At 43.1% G+C, this 23,471-nt stretch overlaps 1 protein-coding gene across 11 annotated transcripts in view; it reads right to left on the minus strand.

The window, feature by feature from the left end:
- UNC80 (unc-80 homolog, NALCN channel complex subunit) overlaps window positions 1–15,425 on the minus strand; it is a 168,882-nt gene extending 153,457 nt beyond the window's left edge. For 7 of the 11 annotated variants that reach the window (XM_083702365.1, XM_083702371.1, XM_083702370.1 and 4 more), the window contains exons 1-3: window positions 14,893–15,424; window positions 11,876–11,924; window positions 142–298 (exon numbers count right to left, since the gene is read on the minus strand). In XM_083702365.1, coding sequence (XP_083558491.1) covers window positions 142–298; window positions 11,876–11,924; window positions 14,893–14,984 — 298 coding nt within the window. In that variant the 5' untranslated portion in view covers window positions 14,985–15,424. Of the gene's footprint in view, window positions 1–141; window positions 299–11,875; window positions 11,925–14,892 lie in introns of those variants that run through there. The other 4 variants (XM_083702366.1, XM_083702367.1, XM_083702368.1 and 1 more) reach the window with 2 other exon arrangements.
- Window positions 15,426–23,471: the final 8,046 nt, after the last annotated feature.

Below are 23,471 nucleotides of genomic sequence, written 5' to 3' on the forward strand. Positions count from 1 at the left end.
AATCACAACCAACTGAAATCAATAGGGGTAGGTAAATGCATCCCTTAGCTACAGCTTATCCTGCTTTGAGAACCATCAGTTTAAACTAGACGGAACATAATTAGGTTTTTATCATAATAGCATCCTAACATGCGCACTGACCTAACTTGTTCCGATTGGAAAGCAGTGTCGCCGTGCAGTGAAGAACATGTGGTAAGGCAGCTTGGACCAGTTCCCAGCGAGAAATGCTCTGGATGGCTTCAGAAAGGGCCGGTGAAAGACCGTGCAACTTATTCTCAACCAAAACTCTTTCAAAGGACTAAAATGAAGGAGGAAAAAGAAAAAAAACAATCCTATTACATGTTCTTGAAAGACTGAACATTTCTGCTTTGTATGAAAATAGTTCCATTCTTCACACAGGAAGTCTGATTGGCCCATGTTGCAATGGTGGACAGTGGGCACATTATCTCTGGAAACCATGTGCACATGCATGGAAACCCTATTCAGCCCATTGCTCCTAGATTTAAGTACAGAGGGCTGACACACGTCTGTCAATATGTCAGGAACTTCTGGGCCCTTGTTGGACTCCCATGAGCAGCCAGGTCATGGCTAATGGTCAAAGCTGATGAAAGTTGTAAGGGGTTGTACTTTTGTTTGTTTTGTTTGTTTCATGCATTTTGTATTTTCATGCTGTAAACCACCCTATGATTCTTGGGTGAAGGGTGGTATATCAATTTAATTAACATCAACAGCAGCAGCAGCAGCAGTGTTTGCTTCAGGAAACCCATCAAAACATTTGCATTTGCTAGGCACTGTCATAGAATCATAGAATCATAGAATCATAGAGTTGGAAGAGACCACAAGGGCCATCGAGTCCAACCCCCTGCCAAGCAGGAAACACCATCAGAGCACTCCTGACATATGGTTGTCAAGCCTCTGCTTAAAGACCTCCAAAGAAGGAGACTCCACCACACTCCTTGGCAGCAAATTCCACTGTCGAACAGCTCTTACTGTCAGGAAGTTCTTCCTAATGTTTAGGTGGAATCTTCTTTCTTGTAGTTTGGATCCATTGCTCCGTGTCCGCTTCTCTGGAGCAGCAGAAAACAACCTTTCTCCCTCCTCTATGTGACATCCTTTTATATATTTGAACATGGCTATCATATCACCCCTTAACCTCCTCTTCTCCAGGCTAAACATGCCCAGCTCCCTTAGCCGTTCCTCATAAGGCATCGTTTCCAGGCCTTTGACCATTTTGGTTGCCCTCCTCTGGACACGTTCCAGTTTGTCAGTGTCCTTCTTGAACTGTGGTGCCCAGAACTGGACACAGTACTCCAGGTGAGGTCTGACCAGAGCAGAATAAAAGGTAAAGGTAAAGGTACCCCTGCCCGTACGGGCCAGTCTTGACAGACTCTGGGGTTGTGCGCCCATCTCACTCAAGAGGCCAGGGGCCAGCGCTGTCCGGAGACACTTCCTGGGTCACGTGGCCAGCGTGACATTGCTGCTCTGGCGAGCCAGAGCCGCACACGGAAACGCCGTTTACCTTCCCGCTGGTAAGCGGTCCCTATTTATCTACTTGCACCCGTAGGTGCTTTCGAACTGCTAGGTTGGCAGGCGCTGGGACCGAGCAGCGGGAGCGCACCCCGCCACAGGGATTCGAACCGCCGACCTTTCGATCGGCAAGTCCTAGGCGCTGAGGCTTTAACCCACAGCGCCACCTGCGTCCCCCCAGAGCAGAATACAGTGGCACTATTACTTCCCTTGATCTAGTTGCTATACTCCTATTGATGCAGCCCAGAATTGCATTGGCTTTTTTAGCTGCTGCATCATACTGTTGGCTCATGTCAAGTTTGTGGTCAACCAAGACTCCTAGATCCTTTTCACATGTACTGCTCTCAAGCCAGGTGTCACCCATCTTGTATTTGTGCCTCTCATTTTTTTTGCCCAAGTGCAATTAAAATTCATCTTGTTTGTTTTGGCCCAGTTCTCTAATCTGTCAAGGTCGTTTTGAAGTGTGATCCTGTCCTCTGGGGTGTTAGCCACCCCTCCCAGTTTGGTGTCATCTGCAAATTTGATCAGGATGCCCTTGAGTCCATCATCCAAGTCGTTGATAAAGATGTTGAATAAGACCGGGCCCAAGACAGAACCCTGTGGCACCCCACTAGTCACTCTTCTCCAGGATGAAGAGGAACCATTGATGAGCACCCTTTGGGTTCGGTCAGTCAGCCAGTTACAAATCCACTGAGTGGTAGCATAGTCAAGACTGCATTTTACCAGCTTCTTTACAAGAATATCATGGGGCACCTTGTCAAATGCCTTGCTGAAATCAAGGTAGGCTACATCCACTGTCCTAAGATGTTTTTGTGAAAGGATAAAAGCCCAACCATTCAAAGTGCTGTTTTTGACCTAAAAACTTCACAGGGCAGTTTACAACATAAAAATGCAAAATGAGAATAGAAAAAAACCTAAAAAGACAAAAACTAACCAATAACCCCCTTCCTTCAATGATTTAGAAGAACCACTTATAGCCTTCTTCAAGGCCTGTCTATAAGGCCAGTTTTGTTGGCTGGCACAAGAAACAGGCTTTTCTGTGGAGGTCCAAGATTATGTAACCGTGGAGCCCCCCCCCCCCAACTCTGCAAATTTTAAAGCGGGTGTTTTAAACCTATTTTTTTGGGGGGAATAGCTTTTTCCTAATCTATGCCTTTATTTAATGAGTGAGAGCTGTTTTAGAATGTGTAGCATTTTAAAGTGCTGAATCTGTTCTGCCTGCTGTTTTATTTATTTTTAACCAGGCTATGTTTTTAAATTATTATGTACTGCCGCCATTTAAATTGCCTAGTTTCGTTTTCAACGGTATTGTGTTCATTGATATGTAAAGCTGTCTCTGTTTCACTGCTTAATGTGGATTACAAAATATTTGCTGACATTTTAGCAAAAAGATTGAAGAGGGTGCTGGTGGAGGAGATTCATAAGGACCAGGCAGGCTTTCTCCCAGGAAGACATTTATCAAATAATGTAAGGAATATAATTGACATTATGGAATTATTGACAGTAAATACCAATACAAAGGCAGTTTTAATATTTGTGGACGCGGAGAAAGCTTTTGACAATATTTCTTGGAATTTCATGAAGAATCTCCATGGGATGGGGGTAGGCTAAAGGTTTGAAAATGGTATAGGTGCAATATATTCTGAACAAAAGGCAAAGCTAATTGTAAATAATGTAGTTACTGATGAACTTTCCATAGAAAAAGGGACACGACAGGGGTGCCCAATATCCCCATTACTTTTTATATCAGTTCTGGAGGTTCTGTTGAATATGATTAGGGGGGACCAGCTGGTCAAAGGAATTCAGGTCGGAGCCAAACAATATAAATTGAAGGCATTCGCAGATGACTTAGTATTGACTTTGCAAGAGCCAGACACTAGTACAAAAATAGTTTTAGAACTAATTCAAGTTTTTGGTCAGGTTGCAGGATTTAAGTTGAATAAACAAAAAACTAAAGTTCTGGAAAAAAATCTAACAAATGTTGAAAGAGAGACGTTCCAAAATGAAACTGGGTTAATGGTGGCAAAAAAAGTGAAATATTTGGGAATTAACATGACATCTAAAAATGTGAATCTATTTAAAGATAACTATGACAAATGTTGGACAGAGGTAAAGAAAGATTTAGAAATATGGTCGAATCTGAGGCTTTCCTTGTTAGGTCGAATTGCTGTTATCAAAATGAATGTATTGCCTAGAATGTTATTTTTGTTTCAGACGTTACAAATCGTGGACAAACTAGACTGTTTCAAGAAGTGGCAGAAAGATATATCTAGATTTGTCTGGCAGGGCAAAAAGCCCAGGATAAAATTTAAGATATTAACTGATACAAAAGACAGAGGGGGGTTTGCCCTGCCGGACTTAAGACTGTACTATGAGTCGGCAGCTTTCTGCTGGCTGAAAGACTGGCTACTTCTGGAGAACACAGATATTTTGGACTTGGAAGGATTTGATAACAGATTTGGTTGGCACGCATATGTATGGTATGACAAGGTTAAGGTTCATAAAGGTTTTTAAAACCATATTGTTAGGAAAGCACTATTCAATGTTTGGACTGGATATAAGGACTTGTTGGAAAACAAAACTCCTAGGTGGCTATCACCAATGGAGGCTAAGGAGGTGAAGAAACTTAACATGGAATCTAAATGGCCAAAATATTTCGAAATTTTAGAGCAAAAAAGTGGTAAATTTGAACTACAGAGTTTCGAGAGTATGAAGTCCAAGGTACGAGATTGGCTCCATTATTACCAAATAATGGAGACCTTTAGACAAGACAGGAAAATTGGATTCCAGGTAGAGAAATCGAAATTAGAAACAGAACTATTAGAACCCAATACAAATAATTTATCAAGAATGTACAATTTGCTGCTGAAGTGGAATACAATAGATGAGACAGTTAAATCAGCCATGATTAAATGGGCACAGGACATTGGTCATGACATTATGTTTGCTGACTGGGAACAGTTATGGACCACCGGTATTAAATTTACGGCATGTAATGCCTTAAGAGAAAACATTATGAAAATGATTTATAGGTGGTACATGACCCCAGTCAAGCTTGCGAAGATTTATCATTTGCCCAATAACAAATGCTGGAAATGTAATGAGACTGAAGGTACTTTCTTTCACCTTTGGTGGACCTGCCCAAAGATTAAAGCCTTTTGGGAAATGATCTATAATGAAATTAAGAAGGTACTTAAATGTACTTTTCATAAGAAACCAGAGGCATTTCTCTTGGGCATGGTTGGCCAATTGGTGTCAAGAAAGGACAAGACTTTTTTTATGTATGCTACCACAGCAGCAAGGATTCTCCTAGCAAAGTATTGGAAGACACAAGAATTACCTACACTGGAAGAATGGCAGACGAAAGTGATTGACTTTATGGGATTGGCAGAAATGACTGGCAGAATTCGTGACCAAGAGAAAGAGACGGTGGAGGAAGATTGGAAGAAATTTAAAGCTTATCTTAAGAACTGTTATAAAATTGATGAGTGTTAAAAATGTCAAGGGAAAGGAAGATGTAGAATTACAGCTGAAACTGTTTGATGAAGTAAGATGAAATTGAGAAAGATTAAGTTATAATTTAATTGGAGTAAAGGGTTGCTGAAAAACTGTAAAACAAGGATGCAGTGAGGATGAGGTATGGGGAAGTCCGAGAAAGAAGGTTTACGAAAATGAGGACATGAAATTATACTTGTTTGTATGTTTTTGTTTGTCGATGTTTGTATGTTATTTTGTATTTTGTTCTAAAATTGGAAAATCATTAAAAAATATTTTTTTAAAAAATAAAGCTGTCTCTGTGTGGGCAACTTCACAAAAGGCAGCTTATAAATAAGTTTATAAGTAAACAAATCAGACTTTGATTGAAAATCGGCCTGTCAGTGCTGAAATGGTGATTGCTAGCAAGTGTAAATAACCCCCCCCCCCAAAAAAAACCTTCAGTTAAAGAACAGCTACCAGGAAGCCACTGTGGGGTAGCATAAATGGATAAATTAACATAAATCAATGGTCTCCACAGAGGCGCCAACTCCTAGGGGCTGAGGGGGCTTTGCCCCCCAATAAAATATTTGAGGGGGCTATCCTCCCCAAGTTGATGGGCATTGCCATTCAAATTGTGTGCGCACACCATGTCACGTGATCAATTATGTGGGGCAGGGCTTACCTGCCCCCCCAATCTTTTATTCAAGTTGGCACCCCTGAGTCTCCCCTTGTTTCCTTTTGGAACGAATTCATAAAGTGTAATAGAAAAGAACATTTTGAGCTTACCCACACTTTTGTTCAGCAATTTCTTTTAACACTCCATGACCGAACATTTCTCTTTTTTTTGTCCCAGACCTTTCCCCATAAAAACCTGCTCTTGAAAGCTGATTTGGAGCAAACATCAGTTTTCATTTCCCATGGTTTGTCGCTTGCTCTGAATGAGCCTTAAAGAGCAGGTTTTTGCAGGAAAAGCTCTAGGGTAAAAATAAACAGGGTGCTCGGACTTAGAGCTTTAAATCATGGATTGTGACTGGAAAGTAAGTGTGGACAAGCCCTTTGCTTGCTTTTTAAACACAGGATAGCGTGTTTGAACAAGGCTTTTCATTCATGCAAGACTCTCATATAATAATCAGCAGGGAATAGTATCAATACTTGGTTAAGAAATTTTCAGGACATTTTAAAACTACAATGTCGCCATGGATAGCTCAGTTGGTTGGAGCATGTTTGTTGATAATGCCAATGTTGCAGGACATAAAGGACAGCTGCCTATTCCTGCATTACAGGGGGTTGGACTAGATGATCCTCTATCATTCTATGAAATACTTATTTTATGTATGTCCTTTCAAACCATCTGTACCACTTTTTAGGTAACAATGAAGTGCCCTGATTCTAAATCAGGCACCTCCAAACTTGGCCCTCCAGATGTTTTGGGACTACAACTTCCATCATTCCTAGCTAACAGGACAGTGCTCAGGAAACTGTAGTCCTTAATGTAAAAAAAGGGCCAGGTTCCATCCTGCTCTGAGGGGGGAGTAATTGTTGGAACTGAGGTCAGTGAGGAAGTTGGAAGGGGCTTAGGGAGCAGTGGCAGAGGCTGGTGTCTGAAAGGAAGTTTCAGGAGCTGATATCACTGGAGCAAAGAGTCGAGGGAGGAAATATGAGAGCAAGACAGCCTTCAAGAAAGCTGCTGTAAGTAACAGCATTGTTCATTATGAACTTGAGGTGGTAGCTATTGCTGGACCAAGTTAAAGACTATAGGTGCAATCCTGAGAGAATCCTGAAAAACTCCAGATTGCAGGAGGTATGGGTCACTAAGGCGATTACTGTGTTATGGTTCCTCCTGAGTCCTCTGATTCAGACCAGGCGTGCAAGGCACCTGAGGATGAGAACTCAGAGTGTGAAGAGAAGGGGACCAGACTATGCTGCAGAGACCACTTGATGAAGCTCCCCACCCCACCCTGCACCTAGATAAGCCTGGAACCGGCAAGGCGAGAAGCACAAGGACTGATCCTTCCCAGCTTGCTAGGACAGAGCAGGAGAGTTCAGAGGAAGACACAGGCTCAGAGATTGATGGCACATCAAGAGATGAGAAGAGACTTTGCCCACCCCAGGAGGTATACCTGTCTTAAGATAAGGAATAAACTTGTTAGAACATGTTCACAGCTCCCATGCAAACTCCTGAACCTTGGCTTGTGATCTTGGACCAGATTTGTTGATGCTACTCCTTTGCCTTGTAAGAGCACCTGGACTTTCCTAGTTTGTACCATTAGACTGTTATAATAAAAGTTTACTTTTTTAAAACTTACAAGTAAATGCTTACGGGGGTCTGGACAGACTGCTTGTGAAGTCCTCTGGGTATAGTACATTAACTGGCAAGGGAGCACTATAGGGTAATTGCCAAGGGTTTGATTTGGGGTGAAAAAGCAACCTTACATAGGCAGCTTCTTAAAGGGACAGTAACCCTATTGTGTATGTGGGCGCTATTTAATCATACAGTAACTAAGTGAAACCACAAGCATTATAAGTAATCCTTTAAATAAACTTCATAGTTTATTTAATTAATTAATTAATTAATATTGCAATTAAGCGTCAATAAAGTTGTAATGTATTGTTTTAAACAGAATACTGTGGTTGGTTTTGTCCTACATTCATCCATAGCTACTGAAAGTTTAACTATTATAGGAAAACAGGAAGATATTGAGTTATATGGTGGCCGATGAGACAAAGGGGGGGGGGGATCTCTATATTTTTGGGTTGGGTTGGAAAGTACAGCATTAAAAGTGACCTCCAAATAGAGCACAATACATCAACAAATTCAGCAAATACAAAAGGGATGTGTCTAAAAATAGTGCACCATCACACACTTCAATGGCTTCAACTTGGCAACTCAGATTCTAAAAATACACGGGACACTATTGAATTTTATAAGACCGTTACAATCTTAAATGGTAAAAGAAAAGGACTTTGTCTCCTTGACATTTAGGAAATTACAGTGTCAATAGAACAAAAGACTGGAGAGCAGGGCAGAAAGCATTGACAAAGCCAAGAAGAACATTTCCACATGATTAAAACAAAAAAAAATTCCTTCCAGTAGCACCTTAAAGACCAACTAAGTTAGTTCTTGGTATGAGCTTTCGTGTGCATGCACACTTCTTCAGATACACTGAAACAGAAGTTTCCAGACCCTTCTATATAGTGAGAAGGTGGGGAGGGGTATTACTCAGAAGGGTGGTGGGAATGGGTGATTGGCAGATAGCTGTGATGAGCCTGTTGACGACTCTTAACGACTGCAATAGGTCTTACAGGAAAAAGCAAGGGGTGAGAAGGTGAAAAGTGGCTTTGTCATGTATAATGAGATAAGAATCCAATGTCTTTGTTCAGACCAGGTCTCTCCATGGTTTTAAGTTTGGTGATAAGTTGTAATTCAGCAGCTTCTCTTTCCAGTCTATTTCTGAAATTCCTTTGTAGTAAAACAGCTACTTTGAGATCTTGTATAGAATGTCCTGGGAGATTGAAGTGTTCTCCTACTGGTTTCTCTGTCTTGTGATTCCTGATGTCCGATTTATGTCCGTTTATTCTTTGGCGTAAGGTCTGGCCTGTTTGTCCAATATAGAGAGCTGAAGGACACTGTTGGCATTTGATGCCATACACAATGTTAGACGATGAGCAATTAAACAGTCCCGAGATGGTATGTGTGATGTTGTTGGGGCCAGTAATGGTGTTGTCCGGGTGTATGTGGCAGCAAAGTTGGCATCTGGGTTTATTGCAGGCTCTGGTGCCAGTGTCCGTGTTAGGTCTGGTTGTAGTATTATTGTGGGTTAGGAGTTGTTTAAGATTGGGTGGCTGTCTGTAGGCAATGAAAGGTCTTCCTCCCAGAGCTTGAGAAAGAGAACTGTCATTGTCCAGGAGAGGTTGTAGATCTCTGATGATGTGTTGTACTGTTTTAACTTGGGAGCTGTATGTGATGACTAGAGGTGTTCTGTTATTTTCTTTTTTGGGTCTGTCTTGCAGCAAGTTCTCTCTGGGTATCAGTCTGGCTCTGTTGATCTGTTGTCTAACTTCATCTGCTGGGTATTTTAGTTCTAAAAAGGTTTGCTGTAGATCTCTTAGGTGAGAGTCTCTGTCTGTAGAATTGGAACAGATGCGGCTGTAACGTAGTGCCTGGCAACACAGCTGCCTATCTGTAACTAATTTCCACATGATGATACACAGCAAAGAGCTCCAATATCTAGCTTGGGAAGCATGTTTTGGATCTAGTTACCGTATATACTTGAGTATAAGCCAACTTTTTCAGCACATTTTTTATGCTGAAAAAGCCCCCCTTGGCTTATACTTGAGTGAGGCGGCAGTGGCGGGATGAGCGGCCCGAAAAGAGCCCTTTCTCGCCGCTGGTCCTACAGCCGCCACCCGCCTCTCGCAAGGGCAGGCACAGGAAGCCGCAGATGGGAGAGGCGCTGTGCTGTGTCTCTCCCAAACGCGGCTCCTATGCCTGCTCTTGTGAGCGGCAGAGGCGGCGGCGGAGGGACGAGCGGCGGGCTGCTTGTTCTTCCTCCATCGCTGCCGCCACCACCAGGTTTGTGATGTGGTGAACGGGTTTATACTCGAGTCAATATGTTTTCCCAGGTTTTTGTGCTAAAATTAGGTGCCTTGGCTTATATTCGGGTCTGCTTATACTCGAGTATATACAATATGTTCTGATTGATTAAATGAAAAGGCTACAGCAAGGCTTGTTAATAGAGGGCTTGCTTCTGAAATACACTGGTAAGTCAGAAGCACGAGAGAAGAAGTCTAACACTCAATGCCCTTGGAGGTGATGTAGTAGCCCGGAAGCTAGAGCAGAATGGAAATGTAGTAACTGGTTGCCTCTCCCCAGCAATCCTCTGCATTGATGGGAAGCCTCCTCCCAGGTCTCTTACTCTGCTCCATACTCCAGTGCAGGGGAAGCATGTAGTGCCCTCCAAATATTGATGAACTACCATACCCATCATCCCTGACCATTCTGACTGGGGCTGATTGTGAGTGCTGGTCCATCAATGTCTGTAGGACACAACATTGACTATCTGTGCTCTAGAAGCGCTTTGACACATTTTGTGGAAAGTTAAAAGTGTAGGTCCAAGTGGTCTGTTGCAGAGTCCTCATGCTACCCTCACCTTCCCACTCCATCTCCTACATACTGTGTAGTATCAAAGCAATATTAGCATAATGGAGGACTGCATGAATAATACTGCCACTGCTCCCTCTTCTCATCCATGTACTTGGAGTAGGGTAATGGACTGTGACTGTAAAAAGCAAGCTAGCAAATGAGCTCCCTAAAAGGAATTTATGATCGTATTTCAGTGGCATTATGAACGCAGGGAGACCATATTTAGTTAAGCTAATAGCTTACTAATAAGAACATAATGGGAGCAAATTATGAAAGCAAAGCACAAGAGTTGTTCTCCTAATAGCTGGGACCCTCTCTCCAACATTTGGAATACAGTACAATGTGTTTGGGAAGATTATGTCCTCCAGCTGGTGACTGAAAGCAGGAGTGATGTTTTGGAGCCAGTCTGCAACTTGAATGGACAGGAAGAGAGAAAAATTCAGAGAGTGAGAGTCCGGGTTGTTTGAAAGTGAAGCACCTTGAGTTGCAATGGTTCTCCCCAGAACTCTGAAACATGATCAGCAGATTAACTGCCTCCTGTAGGAGTGTCTGTTTTTGTTTTTATATGTGGAGAAATGTGAAGACCAAAGGATAATTTCATTTCAATTCACACATCAGTCCAGGGTGTGTGAATCAGGTCAGTTTGCTCAAAAATGCAGACCGAAACAAAATCCTCTACAAGGGAAGCTAACTGGGATGCTTTGTCCTGACATGCTTGGGGAGGAGTGTTTGATATGGAAGAGTGCATTGAAACATTAATTCCCACAACCCCACATTTCAGCTGTGTGAAACAGTATAGCATAGCAACAGTTGTGAATTTTCTGCTTGTACCTGTCAGAATTCAAGAACTTTGAGAAAGTGAGGAAAATAGTGTTTTCTTCACATGATATATAAAGCATGAGCAGTAAATGATTTATTTGCTCTGCAGGAGTGATTCAGTAAATCAAGGTCATATGCTAGAAGCCTGAAAAGAAATGGGTCATATTTCTTTGAAGTAGCATTTGTAGCTGTGCCAACTGAACAGAAGAGCATAGGGAGTCAAAACTCATGCATTAAGCTAGAGGGTATCATTCATAGTATGTCTGATGAGGTCCAGCAAACACAACAAGGCATAACCATCTGCATCAGTGATATGTGATTGACATGAGGTGCTGATATCCTATATTAGCAAAAGCCAGAACCAAAAGGCTTCGAGAACAAATGAGTTCATTAAATCATAAAATCGTAGAGTTGGGAAGGACCTCAAGAGTCGTCTAGTGCAACCCGCTGAACTGCAGGAATCTGCTTTAAAGCCTCTGCTTTAAAACCTCCACTGAAGGAGAGTCCACCACATTCCTAGGGGGCTGTGCCACTGCCAAACTGCTTTTACTGCCAGAAAGTTCTTCCTGATGTTATAAAACCTGTGTACCAGCCTTACTGACAGGGATTCTGCAATGGATATGAGCACACACCCTCTGCAATCTTCATGCTCAGAATCTCATCTGTCAGAATTATATTGATTTTGCCAGTACATAATAATGGAAACTTTTTTTGTATAAAACAGCTAACAGTGTAAATCATGATAATAAATTTATATATAGTAATATTGTATTGTACTTAGCTACTTTTGCCATGGTAAGACAAGTGCTACATTTGGGCCATTGAGCTTAACAAAAGTCTGCCAGTTTCCTTTACTAAAATTAAGGAAATGCATGCAAATCCGTATATATAAAATTGAAAGTCACATACCACACATGAAGCTTCATATTGTTTTCCCAGTTTGGGCCTCAAAAATGCACTGAGGGGAGAAAAAAGAAGCTTGTCAAAGGAATGGTCATAGGTACATAACACAATTAAACATGTTGAATTACAATGAAGGTTACAATGGCATAATTACTTACGACACTGTGGCTATATAAATAAATCACACGGCAAGGTCCCAAGGAAACTGCATGTTAAAAAGCTGACAAATAGCCCCATGTGGCTGCATCTGAGAGATTTCTGCAGGGGCTACAGTAAGTACTAGAGACAGAGGGATTTCCCTTTCCCAACAGTAAATGGTACATGTCAGGGTGGGGTGGGCTGACGCTAAAGAAAAGCAAGGGAGACCCATTCAATCAGAGGCTTCAATTTTGGGAGTCTCAGGGTAAATATGTGCAGTGTAGGTGAGTGGACAGCAGTGGTAACCCACTCATAACAGTCATCCAGCAGGCCTGGGAAATGTTTATGACAGCCTTCCCCAAGCTGCCATCTTCTTTAAGTTTTTGGACTACAACTCCCATCAGCCCCAGCCAGCATATGGAGGGCACCAGTCAGCGGAAGGCTGGTTTAGGATGCTGTGGCAATGCAGGTGCAAGGAAAGGTGACTAGTACTGGGATCTAATGTGAGGTGGAAGCCATTGTAAACTCTTCTCTACATGCCTAAGGCATGGCCTGCTCTGTAGGATCAGTCCAATAATAAAGAAGTCAATATTGTTTTCATACGAGAAGAAGATAATGCAACACTTGAACAAACTTAATTGAAAAATGTCAAATGAGTTATAGTGTGAGATGATACCAAAAATGTCCCCTTTCCAAACTCACACAATACAGCCCCTTGCCTCATTTAATGCCTGAGGCCCAGGTAGCTGAAGCACCAACTTCTTGAACATGAAGACATTGGTTAATTTCATTTTCTGAAGTCTTGCCTCCTTTCTCAGTGGTAGTGAGGGGTTTTTCCTGGGGGGCAGTTTTTGTGGGGGGGGGGGACGGAAGATGCCCCTGTCTGTATAACACTCTCTCTAGGGATGTTCCCCAGTTGCCTTCACTATATTTTTTTAAGCACCAGATGCAATCAATTCCATTTATGAAGGCCTTTGATGGACTATAATTATATACTCCAGATGGCTCGGTATCTCAACTCCCAGCTCCACTAAAGGTGTGGAGGAAGAGATCTTTTGAATATATCTATTGCAAAGTGATGCTTTTTGTTTTGTTTGTCTGAGCTTATAAAGGCAAATGAAACGATAAACAATAATTTTCTGAAGTTAACAAATATTCTATACTATATTCATAAATATACTAAGCATTATCCAGTCAAAGTGAAACCTCTCAATCTCATTGATTTTAATGGATTATTTAACGATGTGTTCAGAATCAGATTTATCTGACTGGAAGCAATGGGATGTATAAGTGATACCAATTGTAGTTATATATTTATATATTTACATCTGATGTTGCATGGCTTTAATTTCATTGTACTTTAAAAAATATAATTTCGTTTGTGTGTAAATCATAGTAAACAGACATTTTCCATGCTTTATCTCAGAAAGTCTTCAGGATTCCATTTCAATGTAAGGTTATGCTGTGAAGTAGTGAACAACAAAATTGTGCAAAGAGACTTAAACATGCTATAAATTGAATTAATTCATTATAATATTTATAGCCCTCCCTTCACTGCAAGCAATCTCATGATGAGTCACGTTCAAATAAATACAATGCGTTGTATCCAATGTTAGTTATACTAAGAGTAAGCCCACCAAAGTTATTAAATCTAAGTCTAATCATTAATATTAATTTCATAGGGTCTCTTTTGAGTAGAAGTACCATTGGTTTTACAACACAATACAAACAGATACAATAAAATCAGACAATAAAACAATAAAACTACCTCAACCTGAATAACTTAATTTGCTTCATCTAACAATGCTAGGTAGCTCAGCATGTCAACACCCAGCTCCACTAAAGGCCTGGAGGAAGAAATGGGTTTACATCTGGCAGCAGAAGCTAAATAATGCTGTACTTCAGAGGGAATAGCATTCCACCCCCAGGGTACAAGCACCAAAAAGGCTCCTCACTGAGCTAAAGCATCACAGGTGTCACTTGGTGATGGAATGACAAGAAGAGCCTTGCTGGTAGGTCTTAAATCTTGAGCAGGAAAATGCTGAGAGGCATTCTTTCATAGAACTGGGTCCTAAGTCATTCAGGACTTTGTACATAAACACTAAAACCTCAATTGGGCTCAAAGCATGTAGGCAGCCAGTGAAAAACTCTTCAGAATTGTTCTCTGGTTCCAAGCAGCTGCACGGGTCAACACACTGACCATCGCCTTTGCAACAACTGCAGCTTCTGAACAGTCTTTAAGGGCAGCCCCCCCCAGTGCATTACAGTCATCTAACCTGGAGGTTGCTACAGCAGGGTATACTGTAGCCAGGCTTATTTCTATACAGGAACAGCCATAGCTGGTGAACTAGCCTATTCCACAAGCCCAGCATTCACCACACTCTGAAGCAAAAGCTTGTTGCTGTGCCATGGTGGCAGTGGGAGAGCATCACCGCTCAAAGGCAGATGCATTCTGACGTTTGATAGCTTGCTTCAGGGGTTTCTTCTCCTGGACTGTGCTGCTCACAGGGACGACTGATGTAACCGGTTCTACAGACCAGTGTGGCTCACCGAGGGGACTGGCAGAGCTGCTGTGAAGCCTTTGGGTCTGACTGCAGCTGGAGGACGGCATCAGGTGCCAGGGAGGGGGAGAAAACGTGGAAGCACCTTAATTCTAAAAAAACAAGCACGAAGTACCCCTTATAGCACGCAGCACTCTCATCAGAAAAGGAAAAAGCCTCAGCCCTCTTGATTTGACCGCGAGCCCTTGGAAACAAGCGCCATACAGCCAGGCGCACACACGGCTCCCTTTTGCTGTTGCAGGAGGAGGAGGCACTTGCTTGGGGGTCGCCAGCCTTTCCATCCCCAGCGAGGCTTCGCAGGTAGCGCCCCCTACTCTCTCTTACCTGGTTTGCCTCCATAGGAAGGTCTGGATGGGCAGCGGGACCCCTCTGCCGCTCTCCTGGTCATGGCCTTCCGAGCTCTTCCTCTTCACCATGGTGCCGGCTCGCCTGCCCGCAACAGCTGCTGCTAGCCCATCGCTCGGCTCCGCCGGCAGCCTGCCCCTGCCTCCGGCTCTGCTGGTTGCAAAATGGCTGCAGAAGCGGCAGAAGCAGCCAAGCAGCGGGGGGAGGAAAATCAGCGCCGCTCGCGGGGAGGCGGCGGCAGCCAAGGACAAGAGGATGCCCGCAGCGCGCCGGCGTCCTTCTCCCTTTCAGCACCTCCCCCCGTGGACAGCGACCGGCGCGGAGCGACGTGAGCCCGAGATGCCAAGGGGACCAGGCGAAGCTGCCAGGCGCCGACCCCGCCGATGCCAGCCTCCCAGGGCCACGGGGCACACAGCAGACCCCCAGTCTGGGCGCCCCCTCGCCTACTTATAGCCACAAACTGTTAAGTTCATCCCGCAAAGAGACCCAACAAGTCATGACCCAAAGCTTCCCCCCCCCCCCGCGCTTTATTTCCAGTGAGTAATAGTTCCCAGCCCTTGCTAGATTGTCGCAAGGTAATTGTCCACCTGCCAATCCGACCATATTTTTTTTTCGAAAGAGGGGAAATAAATCAGATGCAGAAAGCTAGAACTGTGAAGCAATCGGAGGTGCTTGCTTCCAAAGGAAGACTTCGCTACCTTCAGGGTCGCAGTCACTTTTTTATTTACTTTGTTATTTTAGAATGGGTCTAGGAAAGAGGGTGTTCATGAAGGGTGAGGGCACTCTCCTGTTTCAGATCCTTCAAACACAGAATTGGATTTGCCCTAACTTAGGTCCCATTGATTCCAACTTTCTCTAGCTCAAGATGTTTCTAATGAGTTCAATGGGCAATCACCTCATTTCGGTGTTTGGATCACATTATAGGGGTGTTTAAGGAATTTCCCATCCAACTAAAAAGACATTTTAATAATAATAATAATAATAATAATAATAATAATAATAATAATAATAATAATAAATTTATTTGTACACCACCCTCCCCAGCAGACGTCAGGCTCAGAGCGCCTAACATCATACAGATAACACAGTATACATGAATTATTTGTTATATGGAATGAATATTATTACTCTATAACATCTGAATCAAGAGCAGCTGCACATGTCCTAAACTGGTGCCTGAATGCAATCATAGGCTGGATTAGAGCTAATAAATTGTTGAGTCCTGACAAGGAGGTTTTATAAGATGGAGTGCTGACAAGAAGCAGTGGACAGTTCCCAGGTCTGGCAATTGGGTTGTACAGCTGCTCTGGATGGGATTGCAATCTCCTTGAAAGAGCAGGTGTGGAGTTTGGAGGTCCTCCTAGATCTATCACTGCCATTATAACCAATCAATTAATCACCTTCCACCTATGCCCCCAATATATAAAATATATATTTAAAAGTTACAATACAGTGTGCAAAGATAACAAACACAGAAACATAATGCAAGTTTAAAACAATACAAAATGGACATCTATATGGCAGGGACCTATTGCACAAGTTGGAAAAGTTTTGTCAGAACAAAAATGTATTCAGTTGCTTCTGGGAAGCACAAAGAAGGCAGCCTGGAATGGTCAAAAATTGCCTTGCTTTTGTGAAATCACTTCTTAAATTTCTGGGTATGCATCCCAGGAGATGTCTTTTGTCTTTTTGTTTGAAGATCAAACTTTTCCCAATGTATGTCTGTAGAAACAACCCAAAATGACCAGAGCTGTGGCACTCAGCAACATTAATGAGCCTGTGTCAGAAATGGTTATAATAATAATAATAATAATAATAATAATTTATTATTTATACCCCACCCATCTGGCTGGGCCTCCCCAGCCACTCTGGGTGGCTTCCATAAAAACCAAGTTTTTGGTTAGCAAAAGCAAAATAAGACAAGAGGCATTTCATTCAAATTGATTTCCGATTCTACCAGAAAACACATATCTCTATGTGTTTGGTCTATGGGTAGCCTTTAGGTGAGTACTAAATGGTGGGAATAAGCACCACGGGACACACATTATCTTCACACTCATGAAATACATCGCTCGTATCAAGGGTGACAACTTTTAGTTACAGATAGGTAGCCGGGTTGGTCTGCCATAGTCAAAACAAAAAAAATTCCTTATGAGCTTTCATATGCATGCACACTTCTTCAGATACACTGAAACAGAAGTTTCCAGACCCTTCTATATAGTGAGAAGGTGGGGAGGGGTATTACTCAGAAGGGTGGTGGGAATGGGTGATTGGCAGATAGCTGTGATGAGCCTGTTGACGACTCTTAACGACTGCAATAGGTCTTACAGGAAGAAGCAAGGGGTGAAAAGGTGAAAAATGGCTTTGTCATGTATAATGAGATAAGAATCCAAGGTCTTTGTTCAGGCCAGGTTTCTCCATGGTTTTAAGTTTGGTGATAAGTTGTAATTCAGCAGCTTCTCTTTCCAGTCTATTTCTGAAATTCCTTTGTAGTAAAACAGCTACTTTGAGATCTTGTATAGAATGTCCTGGGAGATTGAAGTGTTCTCCTACTGGTTTCTCTGTCTTGTGATTCCTGATGTCCGATTTATGTCCGTTTATTCTTTGGCGTAAGGTCTGGCCTGTTTGTCCAATATAGAGAGCTGAAGGACACTGTTGGCATTTGATGGCATACACAATGTTAGACGATGAGCAATTAAATAGTCCCGAGATGGTATGTGTGATGTTGTTGGGGTCAGTAATGGTGTTGTCCGGGTGTATGTGGCAGCAAAGTTGGCATCTGGGTTTATTGCAGGCTCTGGTGCCAGTGTCCGTGTTAGGTCTGGTTGTAGTATTATTGTGGGTTAGGAGTTGTTTAAGGCTGGGTGGCTGTCTGTAGGCAATGAAAGGTCTTCCTCCCAGAGCTTGAGAAAGAGAACTGTCATTGTCCAGGAGAGGTTGTAGATCTCTGATGATGCGTTGTACTGTTTTAACTTGGGAGCTGTATGTGATGACTAGAGGTGTTCTGTTATTTTCTTTTTTGGGTCTGTCTTGCAGCAAGTTCTCTCTGGGTATCAGTCTGGCTCTGTTGATCTGTTGTCTAACTTCATCTGTTGGGTATTTTAGTTCTAAAAAGGTTTGCTGTAGATCTCTTAGGTGAGAGTCTCTGTCTGTAGAATTGGAACAGATGCGGCTGTAACGTAGTGCCTGGCTATATACAATGGACTGTTTGGTATGTTTGGGATGGTAGCTAGAGGCATGTAGATATGTTTGTCGGTCAGTTGGTTTACGGTATAAGGTGGTGTCTATGTGCCCATCCTGTATTTTTATAGTAGTGTCCAAAAAATGTATTTTTTGCATAGATTGATTCATAGTTAGGTTGATTGTGGGGTGAAAATCATTGAATTTCTGGTGGAAGGTGTTCAGGGTCTGTTGACCATGTGTCCAGATGATAAAAATATCGTCAATGTATCGCAGGTACAAGAGAGGTTTGAGTGGGTAGGAGTTTAGGAAACGTTCTAAATCTGCCATGAAGATGTTGGCATACTGTGGGGCCATGCGGGTGCCCATTGCTGTGCCGCTGATCTGAAGGAACAGGTCACCACCGAATTTGAACAACCAGACCTAACACGGACACTGGCACCAGAGCCTGCAATAAACCCAGATGCCAACTTTGCTGCCACATACACCCAGACAACACCATTACTGGCCCCAACAACATCACACATACCATCTCGGGACTATTTAATTGCTCATCGTCTAACATTGTGCATGCCATCAAATGCCAACAGTGTCCTTCAGCTCTCTATATTGGACAAACAGGCCAGACCTTACGCCAAAGAATAAAGGTAAAGGTAAAGGTACCCCTGCCCGTACGGGCCAGTCTTGACAGACTCTGGGGTTGTGCGCCCATCTCACTTAAGAGGCCAGGGGCCAGCGCTGTCCGGAGACACTTCCGGGTCACGTGGCCAGCGTGACATCGCTGCTCTGGCGAGCCAGAGCCGCACACGGAAACGCCGTTTACCTTCCCGCTGGTAAGCGGTCCCTATTTATCTACTTGCACCCGGAGGTGCTGTCGAACTGCTAGGTTGGCAGGCGCTGGGACCGAGCAGCGGGAGCGCACCCCGCCGCAGGGATTCGAACCACCGACCTTTCGATCGGCAAGTCCTAGGCACTGAGGCTTTAACCCACAGCGCCACCTGTGTCCCCTGACGCCAAAGAATAAACGGACATAAATCGGACATCAGGAATCACAAGACAGAGAAACCAGTAGGAGAACACTTCAATCTCCCAGGACATTCTATACAAGATCTCAAAGTAGCTGTTTTACTACAAAGGAATTTCAGAAATAGACTGGAAAGAGAAGCTGCTGAATTACAACTTATCACCAAACTTAAAACCATGGAGAAACCTGGCCTGAACAAAGACCTTGGATTCTTATCTCATTATACATGACAAAGCCATTTTTCACCTTTTCACCCCTTGCTTCTTCCTGTAAGACCTATTGCAGTCGTTAAGAGTCGTCAACAGGCTCATCACAGCTATCTGCCAATCACCCATTCCCACCACCCTTCTGAGTAATACCCCTCCCCACCTTCTCACTATATAGAAGGGTCTGGAAACTTCTGTTTCAGTGTATCTGAAGAAGTGTGCATGCACACGAAAGCTCATACCAAGAACTGACTTAGTTGGTCTTTAAGGTGCTACTGGAAGGAATTTTTTTTGTTTTAACTTTTAGTTAATTTAAATTTTATTTCCACATGAAGACAGAAGATCATAATTCTTCTCTCAGTGGCCCAGACTAGATCACTATCCCCCCCCCAACAGATTTGCTTGGTTGATTGTGTTTTGTAGTGAGCTCTGCTAGCCCCAGTCACGGGTTTCCCCCCCAGATTGTATGGCTTCCTCACATTAACCAGTTGTGAGATAGCCTTCTGTATTAGCAATCCAAGAGAGGCAACTTCAAATGAAAAATATATTTTACCAAATATTTGCAGTTTTTGTGAGAATATTTTAAATTAAAAATATTCACTTCAATTTTGACAATTCAGTAGGAAAACTTTATTTAAAAAAGTCATATTCACTTTAGCATGGAGCAAGAAAATGGCTACTTCTTGCTAGAATCCACTTGGCAGAAACAGAAAAAATAAATAAATCTAAAGATGGAGTCTTCTTTCAGCCCATAATAAGAAGAGAGTCTCAATTTCACCCTATAACAGTCAGATTGCTACCCAGTGTTTGGGAATTTTTATATTTATAGTCATCTTCATTAATTATTATTATTCTCATCATTATTATAGAAACTGTAGCCATATCTCTGAAATTATTGTGCTGTGTGATGACGGGGCTGGGTGGGTATCTCATTCCATCTACTAGTAAACTCTGGTGCTGACACGATTAGAATCAAAACAGGGCTGCTGAGAAAATTGCAGAAGTAAAAAAATAACAAAAGCAAAAAGGGCAACCCCCATTCCCAAAGACTAAGCATGCTCAACTACCTCCAGGAATCATGGAAGTTGCATCACTTGGAGAAGAAAAACTGGAATGGTGGGGTGGGGATTCAGAGAGAATGGACTGGTCTTTTTGAGCCCCTTTCAGTATATAGGGAGGAGCATATGGCTGGCGACAATCCTGAACAGGAGCATTAGGGAAGAAGGATACACTGCAACATTTTGTTGCAGGTCTTACTCACATGTGATTAATCTTTATTTTCCAGTGTGAAATGACACACAATAGATGGTGTCACACCTTAAAAGCAACACAGTTTTCTTTTTAAACAGCTGGGCATTTTTTCTTTGAGAAACAGAATTACTCCAAAGACAGGGAAAAATAATTTATTGAATTCATTGAAGCAACACAATTATCAGGATGAATAAACTGTCAAGACTGTGAGCCCAGATTAACCATCTGCTTTTCTCAACGAGAGCCCAAGAAGTTCTCACAAAACACTGCATCCATGCATTGACGGATAACTCAACTCTTCCCTCCATAGCAACGAAACAAGTCAGTAACTAGGGGTGGAGCAGCAGACAGAATGCTACAAAGCCAGCCACAGTCCTCTGTGCTGCTGCACTTCACTGCATTTAGCACCCATTTCAGAAGGCAAACTTCCCTGTGTGAAATTGAATTAAAGGTAAAGGACCCCTGACAGTTACCGGTAAGTCCAGTCGGGAACGACTCTGGGGTTGTGGCGCTCATCTCGCTTTACTGGCCGAGGGAGCCGTCGTTTGTCCGCAGCCAGTTTTTCTGGGTCATGTGGCCAGCATGACTAAGCCACTTCTGGTGAAATCAGAGCAGCACACGGAAACGCCGTTTACTTTCCCGCCGGAGCGGTACCTCTTTATCTACTTGCACTTTGATGTGCTTTCGAACTGCTAGGCTGGCAGGAGCTGGGACCAAACAACAGCAGCTCACCCTGTCGCAGGGATTCGAACCACCGACCTTCCGATCGACAAGCCCTAGGCTCAGTGGCTTAGATCACAGCTCCACCCACATCCCAATTTAACCAGTGTTAAATACTGCCTACAGTATAATAATAATTTATTATTTATACCCCGCCCATCTGGCTGAGTTTCCCCAGCCACTCATTTTCATATAATTCTCTTTAAGTAAGGTACTATATCATTTCTCCATAGTGTTCCCCACAGTGTCACCCGCGTCCCTGAAATTGAATTAAATGTCTGCTAAAACAAGATGTGAATTCAGCTAAACCTGAACCTGTGTGTGCACAAATTATATGCTCTTAGACCAGGGGTAGGCAACCTAAGGCCCACGAGCCAGATGTGGCCCAATCGCCTTCTTAATCCAGCCCACGGATGGTCCAGGAATCAGCGTGTTTTTACATGAGTAGAATGTGTGCTTTTATTTAAAATGCATCTCTGGGTTATTTGTGGGGCACAGGAATTCGTTCACCCTCCCCCAAATATAGTCCGGCCCACCACATGGTCTGAGGGACGGTGGACCGGCCCATGGCTTAAAAAGGTTGCAGACCCCTGTCTTAGACTCTCTCAGTGTGATCTGGATGTCCCGCAAAATCTAGGGTCTTGCTTACGCAAACAGTTCCTACCTGCATATAGTTTGTATATGCAACGGTTCTGTAAACAGGCTGAGCTGAACACACAGGGGTCAGGAGGCACAATCCTGCTCCTCTGCTCCATCCAATGCATTCACTGGACAAGCTATGTCTTCTGAACGGAGCTTATAAGAACTGAGTATCTGGTACTTACTCTTCATAGCATATTCCATCTCACTTAAACCACTTGTTGTGAATTAACTTTTTATTTTGGTAAATGTTTTTATGTGGCATCTGATGAAGGCATGTTTCACAATAAATGATATCTTCTTGCCTAAAAAGTTATGATTTGGACTCTGTTTTTCAAAGAAGAAATTATCCATTATAGTAATGGTCCCGCTCTATTCTGCCATGGTCAGACTACACCTGGAATTCAGTTCTGGGCATCACAATTTAAGAAGGACAAGTTGGAAAGTGTGCAAAAGAGGGTCTGGAAACCAAGCCTTATGACAAACAGTTGAATTGGGTATGTTTAGTCTGGTAAAGAGAAGACTGAGAGGAGATATGATAGCCCTCTTCAAATATCTAAAGGGCTTTTACTTGGAAGATGGAGCAAGCTTGTTTTCTGCTGCTCTGGATGGTAGGACATGACCCAATGGATTCATGTTATAAGGAAGGGGATTCCAACTAAACATCAGGAAGAACCTTCCGGTGGTAAGAGCTGTTTGACAGTGGAACAGACTTCCAAGAGAGGTGGTGGGCTCTCCTTCCTTGGAGTTTTTAAAGCACAGGCTGGATGGCTACCTGTCATGTATGATCTAGTTGAGATTCCTGCATTGCAGGGGGTTGGACTAGATTACCCTCAGGGTCTCTCCAACTCTACACGTCTATGATAGTTGCATCAAGAGGTATCTCTTGTTCCCAGGGCTTGAAAAAGGAGTTGAGTTCTAGGGAGGCTGTTCCATTTGGGCAATTGGGGCACTGCCCCACTAACCTCAGCCTTCACCACCTGCCTGCCTTCTTGCTGATATCCAGTCCAGAGATGGAACTGCTTCTTTGTCTTAGTGTTGCCCTTGCTGAATTCACAAAGGAACAGGATGTCAGGCTTGGGTCTCTCCCACACACACGAGATGACTCTGGCAGTTAATTATTTCAGATTTTCCTCCGATAGCAGTTGCCGGAACTAAGCTCCGCTCCCTTTCCCTCCAACAAGAAAAGCACCACCTTTTCTTCCTGTTAGTTTCGCGCTTCTTGTTTAATCTCATGAGTCTACGAGATTGCGGAGATTACACTCCCACTATTTCTGTGTGTGTGTCACTATCTGAGCTTTGCAGCTGCATTTCTGCTCTCTGTGTCTCTGTGTGTGCAAAGGTCAAATTCCTGTGGCTGACTGCTTCTCCCCCCTCTCTTAGGAATTCTCCCCCTCCTTCCATTGTATCTGTCTCGTCTCTGCCTGTCAGAGTCTCCGTTCTCTGACACAGGATGGGATAAAACTAGAATTAGCTGACTGCACCTGCCATTGGCTATTATGGATTGGTTGGACACAGAGGAATGGTGGGAGGAACCA

This window comes from Podarcis gaigeae, assembly GCF_964106915.1.
Source record: "Podarcis gaigeae genome assembly, chromosome: 1".
NCBI classification, from domain to species: domain Eukaryota; kingdom Metazoa; phylum Chordata; class Lepidosauria; order Squamata; family Lacertidae; genus Podarcis; species Podarcis gaigeae.